The following is a 19784-nucleotide window of genomic DNA, read 5'->3' on the forward strand; positions in this document are numbered from 1 at the left end:
CTTAAACTGTATGCTTTCTGAGCCTTGAGAAAGCAACACAGCCTGGTAATGTCTACATGGCCATCAAGGTCAAGCAGTCTCAGGAGAGGTATTATACTGCTCAGATGGTCTGGCATACCTTTCCATATTACCCTCCTCTTCTTTCCCATCTCAGCTTTCACACTGAGGGGATGACAAGAACTTCTTATGTGGTCTACTCTGATTGGATTAGATAAGTGGTCTATTTCAACTTACTAGTGCCATTTGGTTTATTCAAACCTGGGCCTGGTTTAAATATGATACTAAAGAAAGCTATCACTTGTGGGAACATCTCAGACTAGACCAAATTGCTTGGCTTTAAAAAACACCACACCGCGGTTAAGAGCACTGGCTGGCTCTCGCAGGGGATGGAGGATCATTTCCCAGTACCTACACGACAGATCATAACAACCTATAACTCCAGTTCCCAGGCATCTGACATCCTCTTCTAGCTTCTTTGGGCACTGTAAGAATGGGATACACAGACATACACGCAGGCAAAAATCCCATAGATATAAAACACAAATATAAAAATCCCACTTTTATCCTGGTATACCCCAGCAACTTCCTACCATTAGCCATCTTGTGGCTGGTAGTAAAGGAAGACAGCTTCGTAGGTGAGAGCTCCCCTGTTTGCTACTGAGCAGTCTCTTTGTTGAATGTATGCATCCCTCAACTAACTGTCAAGGCTCAGAGCCTTGGACCTCTGGAGCTATTTGAGAATGTGATTCTCTGGGTCAGAAAGTGAGTGGGCAGACTGCTTATTCTCATTGCTCACAGTTTTCACCAAGTCTCAGAGAGGTGACTCCCCTGAAAGTATACCATGACTTATCAAAAGTCAGAAGAGAACTGCCCAATTTCCAGACCCACACTCTGCCCACTTAGTGTGCCACCTCCAGGGGAAAGATCTGCGCTGGTAAACTCCCACCTCCAGCAGAAGTACCCCTTACTCTCCTTCTGCTCTCTGGCCTACTAGTCCATCTCCGTTCCCTTTTAAACTCTTTGAGTTTCTTGAAGGGTTACATAAGCTTGTGACTGATAACAGGGAATAGAGGGGTATTTAAGAATGTGTTGATTTCTTGACTAATACTTTTTCTTCAAGGATTTGGACAGAATGAAATATAGCTTAGTTCAGAAGAAAATATCGCTTTGCTCAGAATCCTCTGTTCTAGGTTGGTTTTTGCTTTGGTATTTGAGAGTTTCATAGACTTGATTCTGGCATCTCCGGTTCATTAAATTATTGTGGTGGCAGATAGGAAATTTTCAAAGTATCTTCCTAGGTCTCTGGTACAGTGGAAAGGTAAGTGACTAGCCATCGTGAAACATAGCTGTATGTGTAATGCACCTCATTCTTGGTGCAACCCCAGCTTTGCACGGTATACCTGGTTCCTGGGACCCCAGTGTCAGGGCCTCACCTGTTGTATTTGCTCTTCCTTCTTATGATTGTGTTCAGACATTGCTCTGGAGCTCCTAGCCAATCCCAGATAAGGGGAAAAGTGGCTGCTCAAGCCGACAAAGGGCAAACAAGCTTCCGGAGGCAGGATATCCCAGGCCAGACCTAAGGGGAGGGACTGCTTCCGCAGCTCCTGAGTGGAACTAGAGCCTTGAGGAGATACCTCTCTTTGAGAGAAGAATTGGTATGAGGTCAGGGAAATTTCCCCTTCTAGATGACCCTGTGCTGACTCAAGAGCCAAAGTCAGAATACCCTATGTCATGGAGACAAAATAGAGCCAGGTCAACAAGAAGTCATATAACCATCATGTCTTTCCTCAGGCCCAACAACTTTTGTAAGTTAAAGCTGCTATATTTTTGTGAAGACTTTTAGAAATTTAAGCCTTTCGATCCAAACGAGAAATCTGATTTGAATAGTAAAGAGGCTCCTTTTCATTGTTGGGGTGATGCCATGTGGAGACTGGTGATTAGTTCTTCCTTCTGCTTAAATCTCCATGTGAGAAAGTGTATGTTTCAGCCCTGTGACTCAGTGCTCTCCTCAGTCATAAGAAAACAAATGTCCATGTTCATCCCACCTCGGGAAGGAAGAACTTTAGTAACAGTTGTCAAATCAACTGCTTTTAATGAAGAGAGACTCCTGAAGTGATAGAAAGGGGTAATGGTGGAGCTTAGAGGAAAGAAAAGTCAACCACAGGAGAAGCAATGGCTAAAACCAACCATGGATAGCAATGGCTAAAAGAGTACTCTTCATTCCATTGAGCTAACCGCTGAAATTTCTTTTTTTTTATTAATTAATTTATTTAATTATTAAAGATTTCTGCCTCTTCCCCGCCACCATCTCCCATTCCCTCCCCCTCCCCCAATCAAGTCTTCCTCCCTCCTCAGCCCAAAGAACAAGCAGGTTTCTCTACCCTGTGGGAGGTCCAAGGACCAACCACCTCCATCCAGGTCTATTAAGGTGAGCATCCAAACTACCTGGGCTCCCACAAAGCCATTACGTGCAATAGGATCAAGAACCCATTGCCATTGTTCTTCAGTTCCTCAGTAGTCCTCATTGTCCATTATGTTCAGCGAGACCGGTTTTGTCCCATGCTTTTTCAGACCCCGGCCAGCTGGCCTTGGTGAGTTCCCGATAGAACATCCCCATTGTCTCCGTGTGTGGGTGCACCCCTCGCGGTCCTGAGTTCCTTGCTCGTGCTCACTCTCCTTCTGCTCCTCCTTTGGATCGTGAGACTTCAGTCCAGTGCTCCAATGTTGGTCTCTGTCTCTGTCTTCTTTCATCGCCTGATGAAGGTTAATATTCAGGAGGATGCTTATATATGTTTTAACCGCTGAAATTTCAAGTCAGAGGTCCCAGGTCACCTGCCAAAACAGTGGCAACACAGTATCCAAGGCTAAGTAAGCCCTAACCCAGTTTCTGTCCTTGAGACACAGGTATAGGGCCTCAGGCCATTAGGCACCCGGTCTCAATGGGCTCATGGTCTATTCACCCTCTCCTCCAGCCCATTTCAACAGGTCCATGCCATTACCAATGTTAGGCCCCTTCATTGTGCCACTCTCAGGAAGTGAAGGGGTGAAAATGCTAGTTCACGTCCCACTCCTTCAGCTCTCTAGTAAATGCTGCTGTTGACCTTCCCCACCCAGCCAGGCAGTACTGAGTTCTCCTCTGCTCACCATCTTCCCATATTACTGCAGTATCAGGACCACAGTGGGCCTTTGAGATAACTACATCATGGTGTCCCACCCTTAGAAACTCTCAGAGTGTCAGGATTACGTGGGCAGACAGAAGAGAGAGTTAAACAAGAACGAACAGAAAAGGTGTTAGAAGACAAGGCTATTCTATCTTATAGAGAAATCTTTTCATCTCACTAAAGAACCCAGAGCCATCTGTCAGCTGGTTCATAGTTCATATCCTTTCAAAGGGTGTTTCTCAAGCATTCCCGTGTCTGTCACCATCTGTGTCCCAGCCTCATGTGGGTCCTCAGAGGGATTCAGGGAAAGTAGAAAACCACATCCACCTTCACAATGTTAATGACTCTGCACATATTGGAAGCAATTAAAGAACAATCCAAATAGTAAGTCAATACATGTTAGCTAATACATATACATACAGTGAGCAAATCAATTGATTATAATCTTAGGATACATGTCTAATAGGAAAAAAAGGCACCAGCATACATAATTAATTGTCAGAGGACAGGGGCCTTCCCAGGGGAGGAAAGGCTTGAGTCAAAAGGTATATAGGTAGAATGGGACAGGGAAGCTAGAGCAGGAGGAATGGGGGTGAATGACAAGCTGCTGATATGGGATGGAATTGTGGGTGGAGCCCATTCACACACACTAAGGGCTCCTTGCCAACAATTCCTTACATGAAAAAGTCTTTCCTTAAGCACATGTGGGGCTCAGCCAGATTAGTCTTTCTCCATCTTCTGTGCAAACAGCCTCAGCATCACTGGGAAACTCCCACCAAAGCAGAGGTTATGGTCTGGCTCAGCCACGCACTTCCCATCCCCTCCATGCAGTTCTGAGCATGGCAGAATTAAGAGCATTAGGTTATCTTGCTGCTTCTCAAACTTGGCTGTGCCTTTGCCTAGAGTGCTTTTAAACAAGGTGATACTTCTTGGACCATACCCTCAAAGACTCTGATTCATGGGCCCAGTTCTTGAAATTCACATTTTTTTTTAAACGCACAAGATAAGCTCAAGTATGTAGCCTGGGCAGAGGAGCCTTAGGTAAATGACATTCAGGTCCTTTTTGTTTATTGTCCTGGGGTAGAACAAAAAAAAATCATATTTCTTCTCCCTGTGTCACTTATAAATACAGTCAACTGACATCTAGGGGCAGGAAGATTTCTGAGTTCTGACATCTTCAGTTTCCAAATGATGACAACAAGATTTTTGATGATCTATATAATTGTGCCCCCATGTCAGCCTAACCCAAGAGTACTGCATATATAGATATTGACTCTCCAGTCTATTGTTAAGTATGTATATACACACTCACACACTCACTTGCTTACACACTTCACAAATTCTGTAAGTGTATGTAAATGCACAGTCAGAATCTTTCATGTGCATTCAAACACAAATCAACCACCACTAGGAATCCCAGACCGAAACTGGGTATGGTGATGCATGATATACATGCCTTTAATCTAAGAATTGGAAACATTGAAGGTGGAGGATCATGAGTTAGCGTACAGTACAGACTGGGTTACACAGTGTAATCTTGCTCCAAATAAGTGAGAAAAGGAGAAAAAGGAGACAGGGACGGGGAAGAAAGGAGAGGGGGAAACAAGGTAAGAGGAGAGAGATAGCACAGAAGATCTCTAGCCCTGCATACTGAGAGTGATTGTGAATGAATTAAGAGTTTAACATTAAGTAGCACTTCTTTCCAGAGCAATGACCTGGAGGGGTAGCAACTGTCTTTTGTAAACCACCCCTCCAAGTGGAAGCAGATGATCCCTGGGAAGGCTGACCATCAACACTTAAGGGCAATTTGGTTTTTCTTGCAGATTCGAGCTGATGGTCCCCCCCATGGTGGGGTCCAGTATGAAATGGTCTCTGTGTTCAAAGATGGGAGCCCCATCCTCCGCGACATGGCCTTCTCCATCAATCAGCTCTACCTATATGTCATGTCTGAGAGGCAGGTAAGTGCTGACACACATCTCTCCTTTCCAAACTCTAGGAAACCTCTGATAGCCTGTCACCTTTGGTCAGAAGTTGCTCTGTCCTATAAGAGAGCCTCTGAACTTGCTGTGCAGGGGTTCTGAGAAAGGCAGAGTCCTGGCATTTGCAGAGAGGTAGAGGGACGATGCAGGGCCAACCTTTTCCCGGAGGCTTCTCTCTAGGCCACAGCCCCTGTCTGGGTGAGTGATAAAAAGCTCTGCAAGAAAAAGCTAGACTGAGCCCCACAGCATGGTGTGATTAGGAGGTAGATTTACTGCTCCTGGGTCCACAGAATTGGCTGCTCATGGGAGCCAAAGAGGTGTAAATAATCTATGCCTTCAGGCTGGACTGGCTCCTAGGAGACAGAACTGAGATGGGGCTCTAGAAGGAAATCACATCTTGTCCTGAGTCTGATATTGGATGCAGGATGGAGCTGGTCAGTTCTGGAAAGCTGAGACTACGTGCAAAGATTTGAAACCCCCAAAGAGAAGCCTCAATACTTTGCTAAGGAGCAACTGAGCAAAACCTATCTTCCTAGACCCAGGGAAGGAGTTATTCTTCAGCTCATATTTTTTTTTACATGTGTATGAGCAGAGGGAACTATGGGAAGGGAAGGAAGCAGGGATGGTGAGGGTTACCAGATCCTCCAAGGAAGGAAATTCAGTGACGTGCTTAGCCATGGCTGGCTATTTTATCCTCTTGATCAGGAGATAACCATGATCTGTAGCAGCCATGGTATTATCCCTTTCCTGAGGACAAAAAAAAAAGATGTCTCATAACTGAGGTTGCTGGCTGACTGGGAAGACAGCTGAGTTGGTATACCACTTCACTAGGTATCTCCTGTGTCTTTCTTGAATGTTCTTCAAAGACTCCAATGTCCTTGGTCAGCTTCACCCTTCCCAGAGTTCTGTGTGCTCTCTTTTTAAAGATAAAGAATCTGGATCAAGGGGTGACAGATAAGGAGATGCGAGGGAATGAAGAAAAGGGAATGGATGCATGGTGGCATTAAGGAAAGCAGTGATGCAGCTCTAACTTGAAAATTACTTCTTGAGACTAGATGACACAAATCTTATGCTAATTGCATGCAAATTACATCCAGATTCTCTTGAGTCCACCTGTCTTTTCTACCTTTATTTATGTGGCTCCTGCAATTGAGGCATAAACAGATCCAGTTCAGAACTTACTAGAATTAAAGGAAGTTTTGCCAACCTGGAGTGGGTAAGGCAGTCCTAGAAATAAACATTAGTCTATTCGGCCAATAAAATAGCCAGTGGGTCTTGGAAAAGTGTTACTTGAAAAATAATTATTAGGAACAAAGTACTGGGAAAATAACAGAAGAAATGAGGCTTGGTTGCTACCCTTAAATTGATTACCATCTAATGAGGGAGACATGTCCCCAGAGATCTGTACCATCAGATAGATTTCTATGGGTGCTTTGCATTTTCCTCTTATTCTTTTGTTTTGTTTTTAAGGCAGAAACTTCTTTGTATTTATTGGAGGGAGTGCATGTGGATATGCATGTGTTATGTGTTTGGAGGATAGGAACCAACCTCAAGTGTCAATCTTCTGGCACCATCCACTTTGTTTCTTAAGACAGTGTCTTTTACTAGCCTAGCACTCAACAAATAACTAGGCTGACCGGTTTGTAAACCCATGGTTTAGCTTGTCTATGCTTCCTACTACTAGAGTTATATATGGGTACCTTTCTTTTGTTTACTTGGGTTCTGGAGGTCCAACTCAGGTCCTTATATTCATATGGCAAGCACTTACTGATTGAGCCATTCCCCGAGCCCCCAGAGAGTTATTTTTAAATAAGAAAGTAGATGCTTACCATTCAAATCCAAGCACTACATTTTAAGAACAATCACAAATCATCAGATCCTCCTGTACAACATATAACACCCTGTAGTCATTTGGCCAACACCAAGATGCTTCTGCAGAACTACCTACAGACAGCAGGATGGAGGGACAGAGAGGTGGCAACAATGGAGCCAGGTAAAACAGTGGCCAAACAGGATGAAGAAATCATGCTTTGGTAGTATTTTCAGATATTTTATATGTCTAAGGACCAAGCAGATCACTCTGGGTAAGAACGTTTACTTGGGTTCCCTGAGCCTATTGATATATAAAAGCCAAGGCAGGATAGCAATGACCAGTACGAGCTTATATTGACTGGGAAGGTGCCAAGCCAAAAAGAAAAAGGTAGCATGTCTTTCTCAGATAGGATACTTTTTGAAAACGTAAAATGTAGGCAGAAGAGGATGTTGTTCAGTGGCAGAGAGCTTGCCTGGCACGCTTAAGCTCCAGGTCTCATTCCTAGCACTACCCAGGTGACTTAGAAGAGAGGCTGCATAAGAAATGAGGCTGTTGAGTAGGCTTCAGGGTACATAATGAGCTCTTGGTCCATATCTGAAAGCATCAGCCCTAGCCACATCAAGTTTTCAAGTATCTCGTTTATAAATATTCCTTCCTTCCTCCTGTCTTTTGTTGTCAGATGCCCTGTTCTTGTTATAGTCAGAACCAGACAGATTGAGTAGCAACCAGCCATGGGGAGCTGAAATTGGAAGCCTTTAGGTTTAATGCCATGGGGCTGAATCTGGCCAAGTGAGATATTAGTAGGAGTTTCCCATACCAGTGGAGTCGGGCAATCAGGAGGCTGAGTCTAAGAGGCATATGTGGTGGACCTCAGAAGTCTATCACCTGGGGAGCTGTACATCATGCCAAAGAAGTAGCCTGGTGACTTCAGCAGGGGTAATCCAGGGCTGAGGGCCAAGAGCAGCTCATGAGGCCCATCAGTCTGAGGCCATGGAGCAGAGTATTGACACGCAGCACAGCCTCGTAAAGGGCACGGTTTAATGAGTGCTAAGAGGACAATCAGTAAGAACAAAGTAAGACAGCCTGTTTTCTCTCTCAGTGTTTGCCATTACTTTTCACATTATCCTACAACCTTAGCTTATAAAAGATGTGAATCAAATAATGAGAGGTCTCCGAAGCGTCAAGTCCTGGGTCCCAATCTCACGATTTTGTGACTGAGTTGCTTTGGACAAGTCACTTAATCTCAGTGTATCTCATACAGAAAAGTGTGAGGTCAGTTGAGATAACAAATGAAGACTCTCTTCTTATTCAGCACCAAAGACCACATACTTACCATGAGGGTTCCATATGACCCCTCCAGCCCTCGCTCCCTAATCCCTTTACTGGGTGTGTAGAAGTGTGTGATTATTAGGATGAAGAAAACAGCACATGACCCAGATAGCTGGCCTGTTCTGAGCCCGGAGGCCCAGATTCTGGAGCCTCTAGTCCTGACTCTACCAAGTTTCTTAGGGGCATGGTCTCTTAACTCCTCGGGGACTTGGGAAGGCAAGCTTCCAAGAAAGAGATGTTAGTCTAATTCCAACATTCCCCCAGATCTTAACAAGACTTAGCAAAGGCTTGGGACTTTTAAAAATAAGGTTGGAAGTAAATGTATTTTTATTATTGCTGAATCTGTGTTTTTCTTCTACTTTTCAATATTATTCTTTTCCTATATGTCTTGGAGAGTGCTTGCCCTGTCAAGTCCTTAGGAATGATCCTGGGGTTCTGGAAATTTTTCTTTGATATTATTTTACTCAGATTGTAATGTGTCTATGTCATGAATTAAAAATACCTTTTTGCCAATTATCTGGTGAATTTTAGCTGGTTGTTTTTATTTATTTATTTTTTTTGATTTTACTCTGTATGATATCTTTGGACATTTGGGGGGAACAGAAATGGTATCTTAATGCAGTGGTTCTCATGACCTGGGGGTTTTGTGGCCCCTTATGGTTGAACGACCCTTTCACAGGGATCACCTAAGACCATCAGAAAACACAGTATTTATATTATGATTCATAACAGTAGCAAAGTTATAATTATGAAGTAACAATAAAATTACTTTGTGGTTGGGGTCACCATAACATGGGGAAGTGTATTAAAGGACGTCAGCCGTAGGAAGGTTGGGAACCACTGCTCTAATAGACAGAATGATCATAATTAGGTTATTTGTCATGAAGTGTCTCTTCTGCTACTTACAGTGTTTATTGAAGCATGCATCAATACTTCTCTAAATTATTTTTTGGATAACTTCATTATACTTTGAATTTTATTTTATCAGTTTCGGAACACATCTGACACATAAATCAATTTCATGTTCTTGTACAAGTATTGTATTCAATAGCAGCACAGGTATGCATGACTTTAGACTGCAAGATCTTCTGAAGGAAAGATGGATGCGGCCAAGTTCTCCTATGAATGTCTTCCCTGAACCATGATCACTATACTGAGTAGTGATTTGGTAATCAATAAGTATTTTCATGGGTCAAGAAAGCTTATATTTCCTGTTACTGTAACAAACTATTTAAGACTAGGTAACTTATAAAGTGAAGATGTCAGTGAGCCAAAGTCAAAGCAGTGTGGTTCAGTTTCTAGTAGGGGCCATTTGAACCAACTAGTATCTTCCCAATGATCTAATTACATACCACTATCTGTTCCCTTAATGGCTCTACAGTACTTTGTAGCTTGTGAGGCTTGTGGTTCAGGCACACTCAAGCCATATCCAGACTTGATGGAACATGATGGAAGGGTCCTTTCTGTAATTTTACTTTATAATACACTATGGGCCATGTAATCTTATGTCTTTCCTCTAACCTCCTGTTCGCTCATTCTTTTCCAAAGATGTGGTACCTGTTACATCCTTGGAACCATGTGAGGGTAGAATCAGTTTTCCAATTATGCCTGGAGAGACTTCCATCTCGGTTCTAAGCTAGAACTATCCAATCTAGCACTCGGATCTCCTCTCTCTCTCTCTCTCTCTCTCTCTCTCTCTCTCTCTCTCTCTCTCTCTTCTTATGTCAATTAACTAAATGTAATTAAGAAATAGCACTAGTAAGAAGTGTTGAGTCATTAGTGCCACTGCCTAACAAGTCAATGTTAATGTACTCTTAATGGATCTATGGCTTGGCCAGTCCCAGGGGGAGACTTAGAAACAAAATTCCGGTCCTGCTGTTAATTGCCCAGGTGCTCCATCAAGAGAAGGCTAGCTCTTCCCTAGAAAGCTGCCTCAACTTCAGCAGTAAGCCAGCAGATGTCATGCACATGAATACAACTTGCTCCCAGACCCTCAGTGTCTAATGGAAGTAAGTCAGTAAGTCTGGGAACGTTAGGCTGGGAGCCAAGTAAAACAGCTAGTAAGATGAAAAGAAGAGGCATAGCCTGCTTCCAGCCCAGCTTGTCAGGCTGGCCACTCCCAGAAAGGGAATACCACTCTGTCCTCAGGCTAGATGGGAAAAGAGTGTAGGAATGGAAGCAATTATTCTATTTTATACTTTAATTAGATTGAATTAGCAGAGGGAATAGAGGCATAAAATGATCCAGCGAAGGGTGAAATGGAAAAGGAGAGTCACCGTGCAGAATGGCTCCATGCAGGCTGGAGAGAGCCTTGGGAAGAACAGAGGGTTGGAGATGGGTGACGTGAGGGTTTGGAGGGGGCGGGGGCTTGGGATTCTACTCTCCATTTGGAGGCCTAGAGAGGACAAATTCCATGGGGTTTAAGATCTGGTGTGTGTGTGTGTGTGTGTGTGTGTGTGTGTGTGTGTGTGTGTGTGTATGATGCCACCATTGTACAGTCCCTTATGTCACCTGAAAAACTATGTAAATTTCTTCTAAGCCTTAGTTATTTTACCGGTGTAATAGGCCTAATAAAGCAGTATTCTAGGGATAACAGACACAATGTGCCTACTGTGTATCTAACACGCAGTCTGGGCTTTCATTGTCAATGGCATTTTTAATAAAACGCCCTGGTCCTTCAGAGAGGACCAGAAGTGTTTGTTATACACTACAGCCAGCTAAAGCTCTGCTCCCAAGAATGGCTTGCAACCTGTCATCCCTGCTGCTACCTGCCATCCCAATGGACCATAAGAAGTCTCTGGACTGGCAAAATTGGGCTATATTCTCATAATCTGGTATTTATTTTTAAAAGCCAGCAATGTGCCAAAGTAGACTAAACAGTCCCTCTCTCAGTACACAGAGAGGCAGCCCATATGTGAGGCCAAGAGGCCAGAATATAAGCATCTGTGTAGAGGAGGGAAGGGTTTCCAAGTAGGTTACCCCTATGCCATAGGCCACATGTATGGACATCTGGTTTTGAAGGGACCCTTCAGGGGCCTCTCCAAGTATGTAGCAAAGCCCCAAGCTCAGTAACAAAGACAGGATGAACCTCTTCTGCCTGTGAACGCTCAGACCCAGGCCAAGGGCCCTTATGCTACCAGTGGTTATTGGCACACTATTCTGTTTACCATATTACAAACCACCTCAAACTTTATGAACATAACACAGGCAGGTTTTCATAGCCTTGGAGATGACATAAACAGCTAGGGTAACTAGAATGATGGTAGAGGTCTACAGAGAGGGCTCAGCAAAAAACATGCACTGCTCTTGCATAGGACCTGAGTTCAGTTCCCAGCACTACGGATAGTCAGTTTGCAAACACCTATAACTTCAGCTCCAGGGGATCTGACATCATCCCTGGCCTCCGTGGACACTGAACTCACATGCACACACCCCTACCCACCACCATATACATACATAAAACTTAAAAATTATTGAGGGGCTAAGACTGTCTGGACTTTTGACTGGACTGGCGTCAATCCATGTTCTTTGGGCATCCTTACAACCTGGCAGTCCCAGTACAGTCTCTGACACAGTTGCTACATGTTTGATATGTTAACTGTCGACTCTAAGAATGAGAGACCCCACGAAAAAGACAGAAATTGGGGTTAGCTTCGGAAGTCTTCTCATCCCTTTTACTTGCCCCTTCACTGTAGTGACCATCATCCCTAGAGATTTATGTGTGTCCATAGATACAATTTAATAAACAAGGCTAAGGAGTGATCAACTGCATTTTCTGTCTGCCAGGGCCATGGGCCACAGAACACCAGAGCCGGCCAAGACTGCAGAGATGGCCTGTTCCGATCCCAGATGAGAAATACTCTATGAACACTTTTAATATTGCAAGCATCCAACACTTAGATCCAGGATCAGCAGCAGTGTGTGAGGACACAGGAATAGTTTTCCATCAGGCTGCTTATTGGCTGAGGTTGCATGAGTCCCCAAAGAGGGCCACACCAATGTTTTAGCCCTGAAAGTGTCTCTGAGAAACACTCTATCAGGAGCAGGTCCTGGCCAAAGCATGGACCTTTGTCCCCACTCTTAGGCATAGCTCTCCCCTCTGGCGCAGAGAGGTATTCCTCACCCTGCCTAACTGCAGGATATTACACCACCCTGTCTTAAGAAATTCATAAGTGGTAGAACAATGAGAACTTTAGCCTGGGTTTATCAGGCATAGACTACAAAGGACCCCCTTCTAATGGGGCAGAGAACTACTTTCCTGACACCATCTCTGCCCCCCATCACACACACATTTTTCCCTCTGTGGGTTTGAGGACAACCTGGAGGTCAGGACAGTCTCCTGCCTGATGAGATGGCAATACCCAGCCAGCTTCACCAGAGAACCAATTTCCTTTCACTGGTTTGGAGGAGTCCCTTTGAATAATTGCTAAGCTGGTTCTAGGACCAAAAATAGAACCGTTTTCAAAAGAGCTATGTTCATGCCTGCTACCTGTATCCAAAGCAACTGAATTTCCAAGTCCCCAAATTTACCCAAGGACCTTGTAGAGGAATCAAGAAAACGTGAAGAGCTACACTTCCGGATCCCTTGTCCCTTGCATCCTGACAAACTGTTAATTTTGGTTGTGGTTATCTGTTTAGTCCAGGGGAGAAGATTTCTCCACTGTAGACAGAGCATGCCTAAGTGTGGTTTTACAAGGCAAACGGTGTCTGTCATAAGCATCCCCCTTTTTCTGATCTGAGAGTCTTGGCCCAGCTACCAGGGGACATGAAGACAGGGTTGGGGGTGGGCAGAGAGTTGAGCCTGAGGGACTTGATGAATTATGGAGTTTGAGGATTAGGAAAGTGAGGATAAGAGGGTTTTTGCTGCACTTTTGGGTTAGAATGTGTCACTTTCAATCCAAACCTTTGCTGCACACATGTTTCTGCTTAAGGATATGGAACCCCATGTGGCCTGGGAGCTGAGTCTCACTCAGATCAGTGTCTTTCCCAAAGAAAGGGCAGAATCCTGCCTCCAGGAGCACAGTACAAGGAGCCAGCAGTGGCCTCCTCCTCCCAGGTTTTGATTTCCCTCATCACCAGCATCAAGGAGCCCAGAAGCTGACCCTGATCATAGTTGGCTATTAATATTCTCTTGGAGCATTTTTAAAAAATAAATGTTTTCACCTGAGGGAAAAGAACTGCTAACCTACCCTATTAATCAGACATTCGGATTGCTGTATTTTAGAGAGAAAATCCTAGCCTCTTATTTTAAAGTCCTTTGGTTTGGAAAGACGCGATTAAACACAATGTACAGGCTTGACAGGCTGGTGCCAAAAACCCTCAATGCTCTAAATAGGCAGGGGCCTGGGGACTGTCCTCTGAGCTTCGGCAGGGACTTTGATTTCTCTTTCTAGTAACTGCTGATTGCAGACACCCTGACTGCCCATAGTGATGCTCCAAGGACAGGAGGATGAGAAATTACTGGATCTTAATTCCAGATGCCCAGAGGAAGGACTCTCTTGCCCTCGCTATAATCTGAGTCATCAGGAAAACCAGGGCTAATGCTGGTTAACCTGGCTCAGCCCAGCATTCCTCTCCCAACTTTACCATGTCTTGGTTCAGCCTTTGCAAAAGGAGCACTCACTGGTTATGTGTACAAAGTTTTAATTTAAAAAATTTAAAACAACCTAGGCCCCAGAGAGTCACTGAAGATGTTCCCAAGAGTCAAATTAAACTGGGAGAGATTTGCATGTCATTTGCATATACAGCCTCTTTCATTCAGTAGACCATTAAGCGTCTACCATGTATAATGCATAGCTTTGTCCACTGGTAAGTCATTTGCATATGCAGATTTGGACAAGGCTGTCTTTCTAAGGAATGGTCCAGCAAATGTCTTATAAATAGGTCTGCCCTGAAGAGAGTTTCCTTATGATTTCTTCCTGCTCTTCTCACTACAACAGTGCTATTAAGTGTCAGTTTTGTGTAGAGAGGTAAAAAGCAGGATTCTTACCTAGGGAGGGCCCTCAGATTCTGCCGGTAAGGAGTGGAATGTAGGTACAGAGAGAATGTGGCCAGGTGCTCTGTGCCCGAGGCAACTTGAACTCTCCAGGAAGTGCTCTCACTAATGCCTTCTGGTTTAGAGTCTCTAGAAGAGATCTCTTTGTCTTGACACAGGGGTCCAGAGCTAGTTACCCTTAGAGACTATCTAGAGAAGGGAAGCCCTTTGTTTCACAGAAAATGGGGCCTAGATCTCAGAAGTGACTTTGAAAACACAGAATACACCTTTAAAGAGGCCGAGTGTCACCTACTATAAGCAGTTATCATCAAACTTGGTTAAGTTCAGCTCCACCACTAACTGCACTGAGGCTCAGGGCAAACTGTTCCACCCTCTGCTTTAGCAACCTCATCCATAAATGGGCACACTGGTGGATTCTGCTTGAGTGTCCAGTGAATTAATTCAGTGAATTAATGCGTTAAAAGCACTCAAGAGAAGCACCTGACATGGCATGCCTGCTTAATACATGGTAGCATTGTAATTATGTTTTATGGTTGTGTCCCATGCCTATCACCAGTCCAAGTCCTGCAGAGCAAGACTCAACTTACAACCACACCTATAGAATAAACTCCACTGGCTGCCTGGTCTTTCAGCTCTGTTTTATTTAAGATGTGTTGAAATCTAATATTTATGCCAACGTTTTTCTTCTTTTAGTTTACAAACATGACCTCAGCTAATGAGTATTATTTCCCCAGCCTTTTCTACAGATAAGAAAACTGAAATTAAGTCTGGCTTGCTAATTTGCCCAGAGCAGCAAAGCTAGCAAAACAGCAGTGTTGGGCCTCTGCACCAGGCCTCCTCAGTGGAAGCGCCTTCCCTGTGCTGAAGACAGTGCCCCCTGCTGTGCCTGCTCCTATCCTGCAATTTCTCCATCAAGTGCTCCAGGCTTCAGGAAATGCAGGCCCCTCCTAACCTGGCACTCCCAAGGAGGCGGTAGTCTGTTAAAAAAAAAAAAAAAAAAAAAAAAAGCAATTAAAGAATGCCAGCACTGTTTTAGAGTCCAGACTCATTTAAGGGATAGCAGAAAAATGTCCCTGGAAAGATAAAAAGCATCCTGTTCAAGGAGGTTGGTGCCACTGCCCTGTGTACTGTAAAGCAGACTAGTGTCCTTCCAAGAATACTGTCTCCACCTTATGGCAAACTGAAAGAAAATTAATCACCTGTGTCAGACCGATAAGGAATGTAAGACCCCTGGAGGTAGGGGTAGAACTGTGAGTGAGGGGCAAGTCTGGGCAATAGTAAAGCCTTTAGCTTTCCTGCCTTTCCCATCCCCATCAATGCCATTCAGAGACCCCAGGGTGATCCCATGACTCCCTTGTACATCCTCCCACCCTGTCCTCAACCTGGTTTATTCAACAAAGGAAACCCTTGCAAGTGGAGCAGGTACAGAACACAAGAAACAGTTCAGCCAAGCCTCACTCATCTTCTAAGGTACCATCCAGGAGTGAACCAAGTATTCACTCAACTGCTGGTCCCTGCTAGAATCCTAAGACTCAGTCAGGCCTAACCAAGAAAAATCATGGGGGTGGGGTAAAATGACTCCCCAGAACTCAGCCTTCTACTGCTCAACCCCTCCCAACTCTGACACTACTGCTCTCAGTATTCAGTTTTGGTTACTGAATGTGTTTGGTTTAGACCACAGCATTTAATGCCACTTTGGATTTCCAATTAGACTCCAGTTAGATACTGACAGTCTTATTCATTTCAATCAACACGAAAGAGGCCAACACCAGAGGAACTGTCACAAAAGAACTTATTTCTATCTGCCAATGGCTGGGACAGTGGTGTGAAGATACAGTCAGAGGAGCACACTCATCAACCAAAGAGAGAGGAGGAAAAGAGGAAGAAGTCTGTAGTCCTGGGCCTCCTCCAGAGAAGGCGTGCACGCTATAGATACAAGGACTCTGTCTAGGGACCTAGGACTGGAACAGCACAGTCTACCCCACAAGCTTCTCACTCATAGTGATGTAGGCTCAGAGATACTCTTGGAACTTTGATCCAGGTCCTGTGAATCAGCTTCCCTTGGGAGGTGGGAAGCTGATCTCTTGTGAGTTCTTCAAGGAAGACCTCACCCCTCATCCAAAAGTGGCTAGCAGTGCAGGTTCCCATAAAAATAGGAGCTTGTCTTCACTGCTCCTGTGAGTCTATCATATTACTTACACAAAATGAATCTCTCTAGAGCTGTCCAAGAGAGAATGTTTAGGGTCAAACTCGGGTCTGTAAAGGAGTTCAAGGGTTGGTAGGTAGAGGAATGTCAGAAGATGATGCATCTGCCTTGTGAGTCATCTGGGCGGCTGAGTCAAAGGTAATCAGCCTTAGTTTCCCCGCTGTGAAATTAACTCTTTCAAAGGGCACACTGTGCTCGGAAGCTAACCTGGTGTAAGTATGTCCATATTGGTAGGTACTAGTGTGAGGACAGTGACTGTCCCTGTGTGGATGAGGAACATTATCTGTCCTGAAGAGGTTTTTGTCTATGTTATTGCAGGGGAGTAGTGTGGGTCTGCATTTCTCCTCCAAGGCTTAGATTTCACTGTTTTACACCCAAACTTTACTGTGTTTTTCTAGCCAGCCCATTGTTGATTCTCTAAGCCCAGTTTAGAAACCTGGGGTCTCTACTTGGTGCTCTGTGGTTCAATTTCCTGAGCATTTGTCACTCTGAATCCGGTAACCTTCCTTGCCAGTTCCTGCTAGCGGTTCCCACTTCCCACTCCTCTCTACAAACAGGTTGGAGTTTGAAATTGCCACCAGATGGAAGAACACCAGTTGTCATCAGCTGGTGACAGCTTAGGAAACAGCCCAGGTTCAGCTGCTATCCTTCAGGCGATGTTTAAAGATGTAAAAGCCAGGGTAGATGGAGGCAGGGGAAGGAAGACTGGAAGGGAGCCTTGGGCAGAGATGAGGTCTGTGTCTCAGCCACTCAGTTATGAAAAGGCTCATCCAGCAGCCACTCGGGGCTCAGATGCCACAGTACTGAACTTGTCCTCACAGTCACACATGCACACAAAGAGAGAGAAGTGAGCAGTGCTTGCAGTGAAGTACGTACACAGCTGGGAGCACAACAGGGTGCTCCTAGCTTTGAATCGGAGAAGGCTTCCTTGAGGAGGAGATGCTCCAGTTGACCCATAAAGGGAGAGAGTTCACCCAAGAGGCTAAGAATGAAAAATCAGAATATTTGATGTATGTGAATAGCATTTCCACTGATGACTGTTAACACTGAGGAAAGGTTAGGAAGCATCAATCCTTAGTGAACTACACACACATAAGTATGCAGGCTTTTAGTCAGCTCTGTTTACTACCATTCCCAAGATGAAAGGGTATAGCCTAGAAAAATAGGGCTTCAGCCTTCCCAGCTGCAACAACATAGACGATGGAAGGAATCAACCATGTACCCAATACATGGATTATCAGTACGGTTGTCCCTGGTACAAGCCCCTCGTTCCATCCACCTTCAGGCTCCTAGACAGGTCTTGGGTCTCAGTGGCATCCTCAAGAGAAAGATACCAGTATTGATCCATTACCTCCTAGACAGCCCTACTGTATGAACAGGGTGGCTTCTAGTGATGCCAATTTATGGGATGAAGATAAAGATGTTTCCCCTTTGCCTTTAGTCCCCTCTTTCAGTGGGACCTTGTCTGGGTAGATTGCATCTGTTTCCCCACAAGATGACAATGTTCAGTAATTATTAGGTGCTTGGTATAGGCCGGGAGCCAAAGAGACAGAGAAAGAAAGCTGTTATGCAAGAAGGCTTCCTAGGGTGGCAGGAAGGTCCTTGTAGGCAGGTCATTCTGTATCCAGATCTGACCTCTGCAATTCTGCTTTTCCCTAAGGCCTGGATTAGCCTCTATGCATCAGTTTTCTCTTCTGTAAAGTGGGAACAATGATAAAACCATTTTGATTGCTGGAGAAATTAAATGACTGATCCATATAGGATTTTTGAGACAGCAGGAGCTAAGCTTATAGGATGGGTGCAACTCAGGCCTGCCTGTTTCCCTGGTTCATTCCTGAGCATCCTCTCCTCTGCTACCGAGTTCCCAACAACTAATAAGTTGCTTGTTTTTTATTCTGAAGTCATCTGCCAGTTGCACCTATTTTCAGCCTATGTCTTAGGAGACAAGACTAAGGAAGGAAAACACATAACCATAGAAGCTCATTTGCCAGTTGTCAGAGCCTGCCATCAGCAGAGCTCTCCTGCTGCATCTCCTGGGGTGCCAAGAAAAATCAGCCTGACCTTTGATTTACTGCTCAATATAGTCTCTTGCCTCTGGGTCTCTCTTCCAGTGCCCAGCCCACCCTCAGCTTCCCATCTCTCATCAGCCTGGTACTCTCTTCCTGAATCCTGTTCCTTACCAGGCTGCAGAGTGGGTGAGCTGTTCTGTGTCCCCTGAGCATCACTGCTATCATGACCAGGCTCTTTAAGTCCATGGGTGCATAACAGATGCACCAGAGCCACTGATCCTGCCCCACAGCCCATTTCCCCCAGCATGCAAAGTGGAGCAAATGCTAGCAAGCCATGTGCTTCAGCACTGCCCAAGAACTCAACAGCCTTGTTCTTCTTCTTGCCAGCCTGCATCCTGCAGTTTCTCTATTAAGATTCACAAGGCACACCCTCCCTTTCATTCATGTGCCTTCTGCTTCTACTCTCACATCAGTCCTACACCTAGTTGACCTGCTGTAGCCAGCTACTATTTCTGTTTCTATGTCTCTTTCCTTCTTGAGTCAGCCTTACTTCTCTGAGCCGCTTAGACTGATGTGTGCAGCCAAGGAGCAGACAGTAGAGGGTGGTGACAGTCAGTGGTGTCAAGGATATTAAGTAACAAATGTACTTACAAGAAAACATGACATAGAGGTCCTCAGGAGGCCAGAAATGAGCTAGACAGACCTGGCCACAGGAATTAATTGTATATGTTAGTGTGTGAGTGTGTGTGTACAGTGTGTGTACACATATGTGTATATACAGTGTCTGTATTCAGTGCATGTATGCATATGCATGTGGATGTGTATACAGTGTATGTATGCATATGTATATGTACAGTGTGTATGCATATATGTATATACAGTGTCTGTATTCAGTGCATGTATGCATATGCATGTATACAGTGTGTATGCATATATGTATATATAGTGTCTGTATTCAGTGCATGTATGCATATGCATGTATACAGTGTGTATGTGTATACAATGTATGTATGCATATGTGTGTACAGTGTGCATATGCCTATATGTATATACAGTGTGTTCAGTATATGTATACATATGCATGTATACAGTGTGTATGTGTATACAGTATATGTATGCATATGTGTGTTGTGTTTTACAACATTCCCAAATCAGCTTGATTATCTAAGAAATTCTGTTATTCTTCAGGCCATCTACCTTGGTCTTCCCTTGGCCCCTATTACCTGTATTGGTAAGACTGCTTGCTGTCTTACCCATCTGAGGAAGAGAGTTTTAAAACCTTTGTGCAAGTC

The 19784-nt window shown here is 44.5% G+C and overlaps 1 protein-coding gene across 2 annotated transcripts in view; it reads left to right on the forward strand.

Moving 5' to 3' along the window:
- Window positions 1-19784, forward strand: part of Plxna2 (plexin A2) — a 202813-nt gene that overhangs the window by 88572 nt on the left and 94457 nt on the right. For both annotated transcript variants that reach the window (XR_009057116.1, XM_057769165.1), the window contains exon 4: window positions 4985-5119. Coding sequence is in view for 1 of the 2 variants with exons in the window: in XM_057769165.1 (XP_057625148.1) it covers window positions 4985-5119 (135 nt within the window). In the remaining variant the exon portion in view is untranslated. The remainder of the gene's footprint in view (window positions 1-4984; window positions 5120-19784) is intronic.

The sequence above is a fragment of the Chionomys nivalis genome, chromosome 5, assembly GCF_950005125.1.
Source record: "Chionomys nivalis chromosome 5, mChiNiv1.1, whole genome shotgun sequence".
Taxonomy (NCBI): domain Eukaryota; kingdom Metazoa; phylum Chordata; class Mammalia; order Rodentia; family Cricetidae; genus Chionomys; species Chionomys nivalis.